This window comes from Aethalodelphis obliquidens, unplaced genomic scaffold, assembly GCF_003676395.1.
Source record: "Aethalodelphis obliquidens isolate GAN/ISIS:26980383/991018 unplaced genomic scaffold, ASM367639v1 scaffold7, whole genome shotgun sequence".
NCBI classification, from domain to species: Eukaryota; Metazoa; Chordata; class Mammalia; order Artiodactyla; family Delphinidae; genus Aethalodelphis; species Aethalodelphis obliquidens.
The window spans coordinates 5122708-5137773 of record NW_020837951.1 but is presented as its reverse complement, the minus strand read 5'-3'; the positions used below and the strand labels follow the sequence as shown (position 1 = coordinate 5137773).

Below are 15066 nucleotides of genomic sequence, written 5' to 3'. Positions count from 1 at the left end.
GTATGTGAAAATACTAGTTTCTGCTCTGTTTGTACGTTTTGTGCCCATTTTTCCTGGTTTAAAAGCTTGTCCTAGCAGCATGGTGGTCTGGCAGCAGGCTTTGGGTTCTGTGGACTTGCTGATCTCGGGCATGTGGCAGGAGGTGTCCGGCTTGGCCTCTCCTCAAGGGCTGAGCCTGAGAGAGGAGATCGTGCCTTCTGATGAGCAAAGTCTGGAAGGCAGGACTCGAGAGATGCTTTTGCTTATTTTGCTGTTGGTGTCTCAGGAGCTTCCTGGGCTCCAAGCCGATTACCAAGTCTTATTTTTTTGATCCTCGCTCTGTGCTTCTGTGTAGAACTGCATGACATTAAAAATTCAGGGTCCGGAACTTTGAACACAGGGAGTGGCACAAGCCCCGAAGCCCTTCCTCAGAGCAGGAGCTGATCTGCCTCTCCCGGCGCTTCCTTGCAGGTCTGTCCAGGGCTTTGGTGGCTGGAGAAGCTGAGTGGGTGTCGGTGTTCCTTTCCGTTCCTGTGACCAACTGCGTTCTCAGCTCCCCTTCACTGAGAAACCCTGGAGCAGTCCTTTGAACTGGACGTTCTCATTGAAATACACACCCCGAAAGAAACAGCAGAAACCAAACTCCAGAGATGCCTGATTGCTTGTTTTGTTTTATATTTTGTGTTGGTTGTCCCCCCCCCACCCACGCTATTAAACTGTTCGGCCTGTTTCCATACAGAATGTATGTGGGCTTTTTCAGGTCACAGCCAAGGCGAGAGGTTTCCTCATTCCTCTGGGTCTGAGAAACCTGCACAGCCTGCCATCAGCCAGCAGCATGTGTCTTCAAAGACGGCTGCCAAAAGGATCCAGCATAGGTTACGGATAGGCAGGCGCTTCTCCCAGACAGTCTCCCCTGGTCTCCTCGGACTGGGGCCCTCCCCAGGGGGAAGAGGTTGAGTGCTGGCCAGCGCCTTTTTGAGGCCATAACTCGGTGTCTTTTCTTCACGTCCTTTTTGCTATTGAGTATGAGGCCCCTCAAGGTGCCAACTTCGTGATTGAGTAGAGGGAAGGAAACTCACTTATGCAGGCATTAGCTGAGTTTCGGAAGAGGTATTAACACCTCAGAGTACCCGTAGCTGTGAGGCAGGCGTGGAAAACCTGCCAGGGGGTGCTGGTGACAGGCGTGCTGCCCTTGGAACACCTCTGCTCATCCTCTGAGTTTGGCTCTTGGGCTCTGTGTGTCCCACGGCTAATTTCTTATACTCTGGCGGCGAGGTGGACAGTTGATTGAGAAACAGCTTTTATCTCCAGTAGGTGACGGTGACATTGGTGACCACTCCTTGCTCCTGTCTATGAACCGCAGTGCACATAACCCTTGGGTAGACCCGGGAGTTGAGAAGATGTTGCTACTGCCCGATGCCACCAGGCAAGTGTTGGCTAGGGTGGCCTAGAGGTCGTGACTTTGGTCTCATTAAAGTGCTTGTAATGCAGTGTTCTTAGGCCTGTGATGTCCTAGCCAGTTGCTGGCAAACAAGGACTGCCTTGCACCGAAGCGTAGGCATAAGAATTTGTTATCTTTCAGGCTCAGGATAGGACAGCGCTTTGGCTTGGGTCATCAGCAGGGGAGGGTTGGAAAGGGACAGTTATTTAGATTTTTATATATTGGAAAGTTGTATTTTGAAAGGTGTTAATAAAAGTTTTCCATGTGATTGAATTTGTCGCATTACAGCCAGTATGACCTGGCTGGTTCTGTTGGCTTGTTGGGAGGGTAGACCCCGGGGAGGTACCCTGGGCCACAGCCTGCCCTGCCGGTCCTCGCTCTGCTAGGGGCTCTGTGTAAAGTACAGACTCAGAAGCCCCAGTCTGGCAGGTTCTGATTCAGTAGGACTGAAATTGGTACTGGACGCCCTCCGGCTGAAGGCAGTAGTTTCTTACACTCATCAGAAGAGGAGTCTCCTAAGTGCGGCACGTTGGGTTTCAGGAATCCCAGACCGGAATTGGGCCCCTGGGTGACTTATCCTGTTTTCTGTGCAGTTTATGAGAGGAGAGTGAGAGTCTGTTCGTATGTTCCATTAATCAGGGCGTCTGCCTCCTTCAAAGAGCTTGGACTTCAGTCATTTAACGGGTACCCTTTTTGGTTTTTGTGGAACTGAAGAGCCCGTCTCCACCTGTTCTCATGTGAGGCCCCCCCAGCCACAGAGCCAGTCCCCAGACGTCCACATGGGGCTCATTCCTCCCACGTGTGCTCTCCCTAGTTCGTACACAGGGCCATCTTGAGACAAAGGAATTCGAGCGTTGATGGGAACAGCTCGCGGTGGAGGGCCTTGCTTTAAGGGAGCAACGTGACTAAATGGCAGGAGCTGACCTGCCTCCGCGTGTCCTCCTCCTGACCGGCACCCAGACAGAGCCATCTCCTGCGCTTGTGTTTCCCCCCAGAGGCTCTTTTTTATAAATAGAAGCTGGTTTGGCCTAAACCCTTGACCTCAAATTCTCTGTGTAATCCTCCATCGAGGTGGCATGTGACATCTCTCCCTAAGGCCGTATCAGCTGAGCTCGGCCAGATAACGCCCCGGCACTCACTGTGGGGCGCGGCGGCCACCAGGGAATGGATGGCTGGTGTGGGAGCCCCTCTGAGTTCCTTTTTTGGGGTCGATTTCGCTGGTGGGTGACAGGGGTCATCTCAGAGTGCAGCCAGCATGCGTCCCCTGAAACCCAAGCTCCCAGGATGCTGGGCAGGGAATGCACGGTGGCTCCAGCCTGCCCGGGGAGGAGACGGTGGGGCTGCGCCTTCCCCAAATAGGGGCAAACGGAGAGCAGCCGCGAGTGTGAGGGTCATGTCCCCGTGAGAAGGGACCGTGACCGCAGATGGGCCCGGGAGGGCGCCTGCTTAACCAAGCTGTGGCGCAGGAGGCCTCCACTTCAGTCTGAGATTCTGCCTCAGCAGAGCTGAGTTGGTCCCCTCAAGCTGTGTTTTCGATAAGCTTCACAGGTGATTCCCACGCAGATGGTCCATGGTCCACATTTAGAGAAACCTGTTAATGGCAATAACTATAAATATCTTCTTCCTGTGGAGCGTCTGAAAGAGACCCGCACTCCCACGGCTGTGTTGATTTTGCCGTGAGTCCAGGGTAAGGGATCTTTCTGAAACTGTTGATGAGGGGCACTGAGTTTAAGTTTCAGCTGCATTTTGGGCACCTGCTCAAAAAGGAAACACAAAAGCACAGGTGGGCTGTCAGCGCCTTCCTGTTCGGCAGCTTCTGAACGCCACCTCTGTGAGGTCTCCCCGATCAACGGGTGGGAGGAGGTCCCCTCCTTGACCTCATCCTGTCTCCCGACGCGACTCAGTCCCTCTGTCTCTGGTCACCACGTTGTGCTTCAGACAAAGTCCTGGAGGGCGAGGGGCAGGTGTCCTGCACCCTCCTGAGCTTGGCTCTGTCACCCTTTCCTTTTCTCTTCAGTTCCCACTCGGTTTCCTCACAGAGCGCCTGCCCAGTGCTCCCGGGCATCGGCCGGCTCTCCTGCTGCTTCTGGGTGTCACCTGCTGGGCGGAAAGCAGGGGCAGGTGTACCTCCCGGCCCCGGGCTTCCGGGATCAGTCTCTTCTTCCTCCTCCTACCCCGGTTCTCTGATTTGTCTGTTCCTTCATCACTCACAGGAGGAAAAAAAAGCAATTAGACTGAGATGGTTTTAGCCCCCAAACCTCCTCTGTCTTCAGAATGTTTCCTACGGAACGTTTGTATACTCAGCCAAAATAAGAATGGTCCCACGGTCAGATAAGTTGGGGAAAAGAATGAACAGAATGAAATGTAACACGTCTTTTTATCGGACTCTTTTGAGCCTTTAGTACGCACATTTGCTTTGTAAATCAGTAAGATGCAAGAGTCTGCCATTTCCCAAATACTTTTACCGTGGAACCTTTCTGCTGGAGCCAGCTTCCTTGAAACTCATCCTCGCTTCATCGTCAGTGTCGCTGGACAAAAGCATAGCTTATTTACTTCCTGCAGGTTGTGTTTCCAGTACACGTTCCTCTCTCTCGTATTCAGTGATAATAGTAGTGATAGTTCGTTGAATGATTACTGTCTGCATGTTTAACTTAACATCTTCCAGATGAGAGTGAGACCAAGAGAGTAAGCAGTTTGCTGAGTCCTAAGCCGGGCAGCGGTGGAGCCAGAAGGAACCGGGGCAGTGCCTGCTGCCCTGCCCCGCACCGCACCCGCCTGCCCTCGGCTGGGCCCTGGCCGTCCACCGCTGGCTCTCGTGACCGTCCTCCCCCAAGGTGGTCGTTCATTCTAGAGGCAGTACCTGCCCAGTTGTGCCAGGGGCACTGCCGAGCCCCTCACATGCCTGTCGTGTCTACCCCCACGGAAAGGAGCTGACATTGTGTGTGGACCACGGTAAACGCGCTGCCCGTTGTGTAGTCGGTTGCCGCCGTTCTGCTGCTCCAACTTGTGCGTGATCGCTCGACTGAACCAAAACCCCAGCGGGGCGGGACGGGGGCGGGGCTGAGTCTGTGGTGCCGGCGTTGGCGCACACCATGTACAGATGGGGGCTCGCGTCCGCTTCCGGAGGAGGAAGGCGATCAGACCCCGGATGAAGCAGCTGGCCCCACGCCCTCTGGCTGTCCAGGCCCCTCCTTCCTCCGCCGTTTCCTCCGGGCTCTGGCTTTGAGGCTTTCCAGAGTCCCACAGGCGGTCGGCCACAGACCCACCGAGGCGGCAGTTACTCCATTGTTCCGCCCCTCTCTGCTCATGAGTGGAGTCCCGTCCATTCCACAGCCCTGGCCAGAGATTCTCCACGTCGTTCGCGGCCCTAGCCCGCCAGCTGCAGAGAGTGAGTCAGTGTGGTGATGGGGGCGCGGGGCAGGCCCGGACCGCACGTCGCGGCAAGTCCAGCTCATCGCTCCTCCCGGCCTCCCTCCACCTCCGCTCCCGCTGGCCCAAGCGGGAATCAAAGAAGCCGGCATCTGGGGGCCGAAGATGATCCTGTTCGATTCTATCCTCAATACAGAAGGGAATTCAGACCCAAAACAGGGAAGAAAGTGACTCAATCCAGCAAGTAGAGTTTATTGCTTAAGGTCATGTGTGTGTCTGGGCTCGAATCCCATCCTAGCTGTGTGACTTAAGGCAAGTCACTTAACCTCTCTGAGCCCCAGTTTTATCATCTGTAAAAGGGGGGAATGATAATATATTTGTCTAGGTTTGTTGACGATTAAATGAGACATTATATATAAAGCTGGTGTTATTATTATTATCATCATCATTTATTAGAGTGAGAGCAGAAGGCTAAGTTCCCCATTCCTGACCCACTTCTCATTTACGGCACTCAGTATAATGGCAGTAATCAAAGAGCTAAAATGAGTCTGCTGCAAGATCTAAGTCGCTTGCTCTCTTAGCTGTTTATACTCCAAAACAAATGAGCTCAACTGTCCAGAGGTAAAATCTTGCTCAGAGCATTACAACTTAAAGATACACATGATGGCTCAGTTTGTGCAGTAGATGTTCCCTGGATAAGAAAAGTATCCACAGTTAAACTCGTGGTGAACATTTTATTTTCATGTTTTCAGCCATGCAATAAAAATCAATTATTGAAAGTCACGGGAATTCCCTGATGGCACAGTGGTTAAGAATCCGCCTGCCAATGCAGGGGACATGGGTTCGAGCCCTGGTCCGGGAAGATCCCACATGCTGTGGAGCAACTAAGCCCATGTGCCACAACTACTGAGCCTGCGCTCTAGAGCCCGCAAGCCACAACTACTGAGCCCGTGTGCCACAACTACTGAAGCCCGTGTGCCTAGAGCCTGTGCTCCGCAACAAGAGAAGCCACTGCAATGAGAAGCCCGCGTACCGCAACAAAGAGTAGCCCCCGCTCGCCGCAACTAGAGAAAGCCTGTGCGCAGCAACGAAGACCCAACACAGCCAAAATTTAAAAATAAATAAATTTATTTTTTAAAAAAAGTCTCATCATGGGAATCTAGCTATAACGTGGGTCCCTGTGGTCTCTGAAGGACTAAGGGGTGGCAGGAACACGTGGTCCATTTGAGACTTTGGCTTGTCCACAGGTGCCTGTCGCTCAAAGGTACAAACCAGTGGGCCCTGCCTCCTCCCACTTTTGGCAGTTCATCCAGAGCTGTCCCTCATCGCTCTTGGGTGTCCCTAAATGCCCTCTCTGCACAATTTTCCCCAATGGAATGGCACCCATGAAGGTGAGATTTCACTTTCCAGTAGTCCATGTTAAAGTGAGGTCTCTCAAAATGCTCTGGGCCTGAAACTGGAACCTGCAAATACACAGAAATTAAAACCCTGCCTTTGAAGAAGCTTCTAGTCTGATTTTTACTGTACAGATGAGCCTTTTCATGATGGTGTCCATCCACTGCCTCTTGGATATAAAATCAGAATGTACCTTGGGCTTCTCTCAAACTCATTTTTATTTCCAGTGGCTCATCTTACCTATAAAGGAGTATTTTGTGTCACAGTGATTGGATTGGGGTATCTGGAATGAGAAGGGGCCCCAGCTCTGCTCATCATTTAATGCTGATCAGGGCATCAGAGCAACTTGCCTGAGTAGATAGAGTTATTCTGTCCGAAAGTCAATTTAATTTCCAGTTGGATTCTTAATCAAAGATGTTTATTTTATCTTAAAGCTAAACTTCTATCAAGAACAAATAGAATAGTCAAAGTATACTTGACTTAGCTGCCTAGTAACAGGAAACAGGACCATGGGGACCTATGTTATGGTGATCCATTGCCATTTGTAAGTTTATTAATACTATCAAATAGTGACTCCTGTTTATTTCCTAGCACTAATATCAGATTGGAGAGGTAAGAGAGGCCAGAGGGCTAGAGAGGAAGACAAAATTTACACTGCTCATCCTTACAGTAAAGCTCCTTCAATCTCTATCTTGGCTACTGACACCAGAGCTATGGACCAAGTGCCCAAACCTCTAGGCAACATCCTTTAGAAGGGTCTATGGATCTAAAATGGAAGTCTGTTCTTCAACACAGAACTCCTTAGGTTTCCTTCACATGCAAGGAAAATGACTTACTGAGTTAGAAAAGGTTACCCGTATTAGGTATTCACAGGTTGAAAGCATGGGGAAAGTCTACAGAGAACTCTAGGTCCCTGTTGAGATGTCTAGCTGTCGTGCAACTCTCCACTGCATGAGCGCCTGTCAAGAGGATGGGAATTCTTGCAGTTTGGGGGCGGGCCAGATGTTTTCAGCGAGCAGCATTGCCTTGAATTGGTCATGGTTTTCAGTTGCTGCTTATGGCTGAATTCATAAATTTTAGGGTTACTGTGGTTTTCCCTTTTGGTAGATCATTGTGTTCTTGTAAAATTGCTGCAGTAATAACCTTTAAAAAAAAAAAATCAGTCCCTCTAATTCTTGGTTATTTCAGAGTTCTTTTCCTCCAGAAATTGTGGAAATGCGTGACCCTGGCCTACAGATTCTTTTATTTCCAAGTAAGGTAACTTTGTTTCCAGCAAAATGAGTTAGTAGGTACAGATTTACCTTCTTTCTGAAACAACTAAAATACCAGTCAGTTTTCAAAACAGTTTGACATCAAACAGCAAACAACAGTGACCCCTGGGATTCAAGAAACAAATGAGGTGAGCCCTACAATTGCCCTAGTTTCCTGCCTAGGGAACATTTCCAAGTCACAGCATTGGGAAGAAGCATCCAGGTAGAGCCCAGTGGTCTTTCTGAGTTCATACGGCAAAGTATCAGAGAGGACAGGGCTGCACAGAGAGAGCTCTGGACTCTGCAGAGGGACTGTCCCAAGTACTAAGTACTGATCAGCACATGCATGTGAGGAAGTCCCATGTCTGGAGAAAAAGCAACATGAAAGGATTAGAGGCAAAATCCTAAGAACTTTAGGGCATAAACTTAGGGCATAGGAACTTTTGGTTCCTATCAACCAAAGTGGAAAAAACATTATTCACTTAGCACTAGATAGAGTACTCAGAAGGGTTTTACTTCAGTAGTAGGGGAAAATCAGTCATAACAAGATGCCACTCTTATCTAGCAAAGCTTAGAAGCAAAGCCCAAATGAATAAGATCGTTTCCAAGTAAGATCCCAGAACTAAGCTCAAGAAACTTACAGGAATACAAAAGTACCCAGTACCCAACAAAATAAACGTCATAATTTCCAGCATCCAATCAAAAATTACCAAGTGTGCAAAAGGAGAAGTATCTGTAATGAGAAAAATCAATTGAAACTAATCCAGAAGTGACCCAGATGATAAAATTAGTGGCCGAGAATTTTTCAATCATTATTAAAACTGTATATGTTTAAGAAGCTAAAAAAAAAAAAAAAAAAAGACTGAACATGTTAAATAGAGGCATGGAAGAGACCCAAATCAAACTAGAGATGAGAACTGTAATGTCTGAAATGAGAATATCCTGTATGGGATTAACACAATATTATACACTTCAGAGGAAGATTAGTGAACTTGAAGACATAGCAATAGGAACGACCCAAAATGAACCACACAGAGAAGCCTGAGAAAAAATTGGAATAGAGCATCAGTAAACTGAAGAACAACTTCAGGCAGCCTGAGATGTGCGTAATGAGAGTCCCTGAAAAGGGAGGAGAGATGGGGGGAAAATACGAAAGACATCAGAAATGGTAACTACATGAGTAAATATAAAAATTGGGAGGGGGGGTATTTTTCAAGTCTCTAAAAGATAACTATTTAAAGCGAAAATAATAACGTATTAAGGGTTTTATAACATGTAGGAAAAAATTTATGACAACAATAACAGAAAGGCTGAGAGAGAAGAAATGAAAATACACTGTTGTAGGGTTCATCAACTACCCCTGAAGCACTATGTTAGTTAAAGACAGATTATGGTAGGTTAAAGATGTATTGGTAAATCCTAAAGCAACCACCAAAATAGCACAACAAAGAGTTATAGCTCATAAACCAACAAAGGGGATAAAATGGAATCATTAAAACTAATCCAAAAGAAGGCAAAAAAAGAAGGAAAGTAACAAAAGGAAAACAAACAGCAAGATAGTTGATGTAAACCCAGCCATATCAATAATCACATTCAATGTAAATGGTCTAATTCCCCAGTTAAAATCTCAAGATTGTCAGATTGGATAAAAAAGCAAGATCCAACTACTACATGCTTGCTGCCTGTAAGAAACCAACTTTTTTTTTAACTTTTTATTTTATATTGAAGTATAGGTAATTAACAATGTTGTGTTTCAGGTGTACAGCAAGGTGATTCAGTTATACATACACATGTATCTATTCTTTTTCAAATACTTTTCCCATTTAGGTTGTTACATAATATTGAACAGAGTTCCCTGTGCTATACAGTAGGTGCTTGTTGGAAGAAACCAACTTTAAGTATAAGACACAAGTAGGTTAAAAAGAAAAAGAGGGACGAAGATATCATGCCAACATAGATTTTTCTAAAAAGCTGGAGTAGCTGTATTTATATCAGTTAAAGAAGATTTCAGAGCAAAGAATATTATCAGGGATAAACACGGTCATTTCATAACATGTCAATTCATGAAGAGGACATGAGTCCTGAATGTTTCTGTACCTAATCACAGCTTTAGGATACATAAAGCAAAACCATTAGAACTGCAAGGAGAAATAGATAAATCCACGATTCTAGTCAAAGGGTTCAACAACACTCAGTAATTGATAGAAGTAAACAGGAAATCAGTAAGTCTTCAGAAGACTTGAACAACACTATCAACCAACTGGGACCTAATTGACATTTATAGAACACTCCACCCAACATCAGTAGCATATATGTTCTTCTCAAATGTACCAAGATAGACCATATTCCAAGTCATAAAACAAGTCTCCGTCAATTCAAAAGGAATCAAATCATAGAAAATATGTTCTCTAGTGTATGAAATTAAATTAGAAATCAATAACAGGAAGATATCTGGAAAATCCCTAAATATTTGGAAGCTAAATAACACATTTTAAAATAACCCATTATTCAAAGAAGAAATTTAAAAGGAAATTAGAAAATGTTTATAACTGAATGAAAAATGAAAACACAACCAATCACAATTTGTGGTGCTAAGGAAGTACTTAGAGGGAAATTTATAATACTAAATGCCTATGTTTAAAAATGAAGAAAACTAGGAAACTAGAAAAAGAAAAGTAAATGAGACCCAAGATAGGCAGAAGACAGGAAATAAGGATCAGAGCAAAAATGAATAAAATAGAAAACAAAACAGGACAAAAAGGAGAAAAATCAATGAAACCAAAAACTGGTTCTTTGAGAAAAATCAATTAAGTTGATAAGCCTCTAGCCAGACTGATCAAGAAAAAAATAAATAACAAAAAACAAATTACCAATGTCAAGAATGAGAAAGGTGATGTCACTACAGATTCTTCAGATATTAAGAAGACAGGTAATATTACAAATATCCTATGTCAATAAATTCAACTTAGATGAAATAGTCCTTGAAAAACACAAATTATCAAAGCTCACTCAAGAAGAAATAGATAATCTGAATAGCCTTACAGCTACTAAAGAGATTGAATTTATTATCCAGAATTTTTCCATAAAGAAAATTCCAGGTCCAAATGGCTTTCCTGGTGAGTTCCAGCAAATAGTTAAAGAAGAAATAATGCCAGTTATATACAAACTCTTCCAAAAAAAATTGAAAAGAATGGAATGCATCCCAATTCGTTCCGTGAGGCTAGCATTACTTTTATACCAAAACCCAACAAAGACATATAATATAAATGAAAATGACAAATATCACTCATTTAGATAGATGTAAAAATTTTTAACAAAGTTTAGGCATCAAATCCTAAATAATATTAAAAATATATAAAATATATATTTTATATAATATATTAAAAAAGATAATGCATAATGACCAAGTGGGGTTTGTTCTAGCAATTAATGGTTAAACATTTGAAAACCAATCAATACAATTAACAGAGTCAAAAATAAAAACCATATGATCATCTCAATAGATACAGAAAAAGCATTTGATAAAATCCACTGTCCATCTCTGACAAAAATTCTCAGTGAAATAGAAATAAAAAGGAATTTCCTTGACCTGATAAAGGGCATCTAGGAAAAACCTACTTTTAATATCATACTTAATGGAAAGAATGCTTTCACATCAGATTTGGAACAAGGCAAGAATATCCATTACCTCTTCTGTCCTACATTGTACAGGAAGTTCTAGCCAATGCACTAAGGCAAGAAAAAGAAATATAGGGATCCAGATTAGAAAGGAAGAAGTTAAGCTTTGTTTGCAAATAACATGATCATCTATATAGAAAATTCTATAAAATCTATAAAACTACTAAAACCAGTAAGTGATTTTAGCAAGGTTGCAGGATATAAGGTCAATATAAAAAAAACCAATTGTATTTCCACATACTAGCAATGAATAATCAAAAATTGAAATTTAAAAAGCAAATACCATTTACAGTAACATCAAATACCTATTACTTAAGTATAAATCTGACAAGATGTACAAGACCTGTACACTGAAAACTATAAAATAATGCTGACTGAATTTAAAGAACACCCAAATAAAAGGAGAAATATATACTTATGAATAAGAAGACTCGATATTGTTAAGATGTCAGTTCTCTCCAAATTGATCTATAGATTCAGTGCAATCCCATGAAAATTCCAATAGGCTTTTGTGTGTGTGTGTGTGTAGCTGATTTTAAAATTCTTATGGAAATGAAAAGAACCTATAATAGCCAGAACAACATTAAAAAAGAAAAAGAGAACTTAAGCTATTTGACTTCTAAACTTACAAAGTTATGATATTTAAAACCATGCAATACTGGTGTCAAGATAAGCAAATAGATAAATTATACAGAATAGAAGTTTCAGAAATAGATGCACACAATGATCAATTGATTTTTGACAAAGGTGAAAAGGCAATTCAGTGGAGGAAGGATAGTCTTCAGCAAATGGTGCTGAACAGTTGAGGGTATATAGAAATATAATTGATTTATATTAATTGTGTGCTCTGTAACTGTGATAAATTTGCTTATTAATGTGTGTGTGTATGTGTAGATTTCTTTGGATTATCTGCACACAGAGACATTTCGTTTCACTGCGAATAGTTTTCTTTTTCCTTAACGATTCTTTACGCATTTTATTTTTCTTTCTGTCTTGCTCTGTGCACAAGGTAGAACAGAAGTGGTAAGAGTGGCCATCCTTACCTTGTTTCTCCTGCCTGCCCTCCAGGCAGCCACAGTGGTGTGCCATATTGCTGAGCCTTGGCGATGGAGAGTGTGGGGTGGGATGAAACTAGTACCCAAAGGGGTTTTCTGTAACACCCAGCTTTCTGGATTCTCAGGCTGGATTTTCAGGACCCCTGTCCAGCTAACAAAGAAGAGGTGCTTCTTCCTAGGGTGTCCATCTCCCTCAGACCCCCCAGGGAAGGAAGATGGATTGTGGGCAGGATTCAGGCCTTTCTGGGTTCCCTGACCATCAAACCCATCAATTCTGCCAACCCTACCACCATTTCCCACATCTGTAGTTCCTATAGGAGCATCAGCTTCATGTCATGGGGTGGGAGGAGTTGGATTCTCCTCCTCCGTCACCATCAGAGGGTGAAGGAATGTGTCCACATGGCAGAATTACTGTGCGACACAGTGTGGAGCCATGTGTTAGGAGGACAGCTGAAGAAGCCTAGTCAGCCGCCCCTCATTTACCTTTACAGGAATTGTCAGGCTGTTTACAGGGCGATCCCTTCGCCTTGCAGGTAACAACATCCTAAGTGCTGCGTTAATCACTCAGTCCACCTTGCCAGCTGCCATACTTATTCTCTGAGACCCCGCCGTGCAGCGCTCCTAACTGATCAGAGGCACCAGAAGAAGTCCCAAAGGGAGCTCATTTTCCATTGCTGACAGCCAGATCTGCCGCCAAAACCCAGTGATCGCTGAAGATCAGGGCAGATGCCCCTGCCACTAACCCACAGCCTCTGGGTCCCCCTCCTGTCTCCACCACATCTTGTGATGGGCTTTATCCAGATTAAAAGAATCAGGGAAGCCCAAGGTTATACCTGTAAACACCTGCCCCTGAGGATATAATAAAGGACCTTATCAAAGGTCACCCTGAAGTCCAGATCCACTATGGCATTTCGGAAAATGCTTCCTCATACTCTTACCTTCTTCATGCGTAGAGCTAATAATTTCATTTCATGGAGAACAGCCTTTTATAAATGAGTTTTCTAGATGAGAAAAATGTCTCTCTTTAAGCACTTTGTATCTTATTATTTTAACCAGTTGGAGGGAAATCTTCCAGAGTGGACCACACGTGGACGTCCTTGCACAGCTCTAGAATTTACCCATGTGTTGATGACTCGCCGTGAGCAGCAGGGACGGGGCTGTAATTCTGGGAAACCTCTGGGTAGTCAGGACCCATGGAAGAATGGGTCAGAGAGAAATGCCTTAAAAAGGAAAGAAATGCTGACACCTGCTACAATATGAATGAGCCTTGAGGACAGGATGCTAAGTGTAATAAAACAGACACAAAAAGAAAAAAGTGTATGATTCCACGCATAGGGGGTCCCTAGACTAGTGAGATTCATAGAGGCAGAAAATACAGTGGTGGTTGCGAGTGGGACTGGGGAGAGGGGGATGGGAAGTTATGTTTTTTTGTTTTGTTTTTTTAATTTATTTTATTTATTTTGGCTGCGTTGGGTCTTCGTTGCTGCACACAGCCTTTCTCTAGTTGCAGCGAGCAGGGGCTACTCTTCATCGCAGTGTACAAGCTTCTTGTTGCGGAGCACGGGCTCTAGGCACGCGGGCTCAGTACTTGTGGCTTGCGGGCTCTAGAGCACAGGCTCAGTAGTTGTGGCACATGGGCTTAGTTGCTCCGCAGCATGTGGGATCTTCCCGGACCAGGGCTTGAACCCGTGTCCCTTGCATTGGCAGGCAGATTCTTAACCACTGCACCACCAGGGAAGCCCCGGGAGTTGTTGAATGAGTATAGAGTTTCTGTTGCGCAAGATGAAAAAGTTCTGGAGATAGATGGCAATGATGGTTGCACAGCAATGTGGGTGTTGTGCAGTGTTAATGGCACAGAACTGTACACCTAAAAAGTGGTTAAGGTGGTAAATTGTATGTTATCACAATAATAATAATAAACAATATACCATCCACATTCTCAGCTAAGGATGCCAACGACGTTCAGGGAGGGTAACCCACAAGCCAAGATGGCAGATGGTGGAGCCAGCAGTCTGACTCCACGACCACACGCATCTGAGCTCAGGACAGTGGTAAACATTAACTGAGCCTTAAGCACCTGGTGGGCACAGGGCAAAGCCCAAAGACACAGGCTGGCATGGCTGCAGGGAGGCCTGGCTGCCCATCTCGGGGAGGCTGCCACGAGGAGGGGTGCTGGAGTGAAGTAAACACGCTGCATCCCAAAGAACACATGGTCTACCACTGGCTCTCTCCAGGACAGCCTTTATTCTGCCTCATGTACGCCCCTGAGCGTGATTGGACAAATACTGGCCAAAGTGATCCTTGGTCCCTCAGCACATCCAGCACAGAGGAGCAGTACTGCTTGTATTGTATTTTACCTTCCATGTATGTCTCAGCTGAAATTGGGGCAGAAAAGAAAACCATTTTAACGTCTGGGTTACAAGGTCAGTATCAGCTAATGCCAGTTGGGCACCTGGCTACATGTGAGCACAGTAAGGCTGTGCTTACTCATCCCACTGAGTCCTTCCCCATGAAGAGAGCCCCTTAGCCCCATCTTGCAGATGAGGAAACTGAGGCTCGGGGGCTTACCCATATTAATAGCTCAACTGCCCTGAGCACTTACTATGTGTCAGGTACTGTTTCACATGCCTTGTATCCATTGACCTTTGAACACCCACCACAATCCTGGGGTAAGCTACCTTTTTCTTTTCCTTCATGCAATTTTAAATTTTAACAATTTCAGAACCATAAATTCTACAAGCTTAATAAAAATTTGACTGTTTAAGTATTTACAGTTCTTCTACACTTACTTAGGTTTGTGTATTTTGAATGATAGATTTTTTTATTGAGGTATAGTTGATTTACAATATTATATTGGTTTCAGATATACAACATAGTGATTCAAAATTTTTATAGATTT

At 44.6% G+C, this 15066-nt stretch overlaps 1 protein-coding gene across 19 annotated transcripts in view; it reads left to right on the top strand.

The window, feature by feature from the left end:
* NUP214 (nucleoporin 214) overlaps positions 1 to 15066 on the top strand; it is a 144497-nt gene that overhangs the window by 100142 nt on the left and 29289 nt on the right. For 3 of the 19 annotated variants that reach the window (XM_027104506.1, XM_027104507.1, XM_027104501.1), the window contains one exon: positions 451 to 1688. The exons of 15 other annotated variants lie outside the window; for them this stretch is intronic. In XM_027104506.1, the coding sequence (XP_026960307.1) occupies positions 451 to 484 (34 nt within the window). In that variant the 3' untranslated portion in view covers positions 485 to 1688. Of the gene's footprint in view, positions 1 to 450; positions 1689 to 4085; positions 5224 to 15066 lie in introns of those variants that run through there. One more of the 19 variants, XM_027104502.1, reaches the window with a different exon arrangement.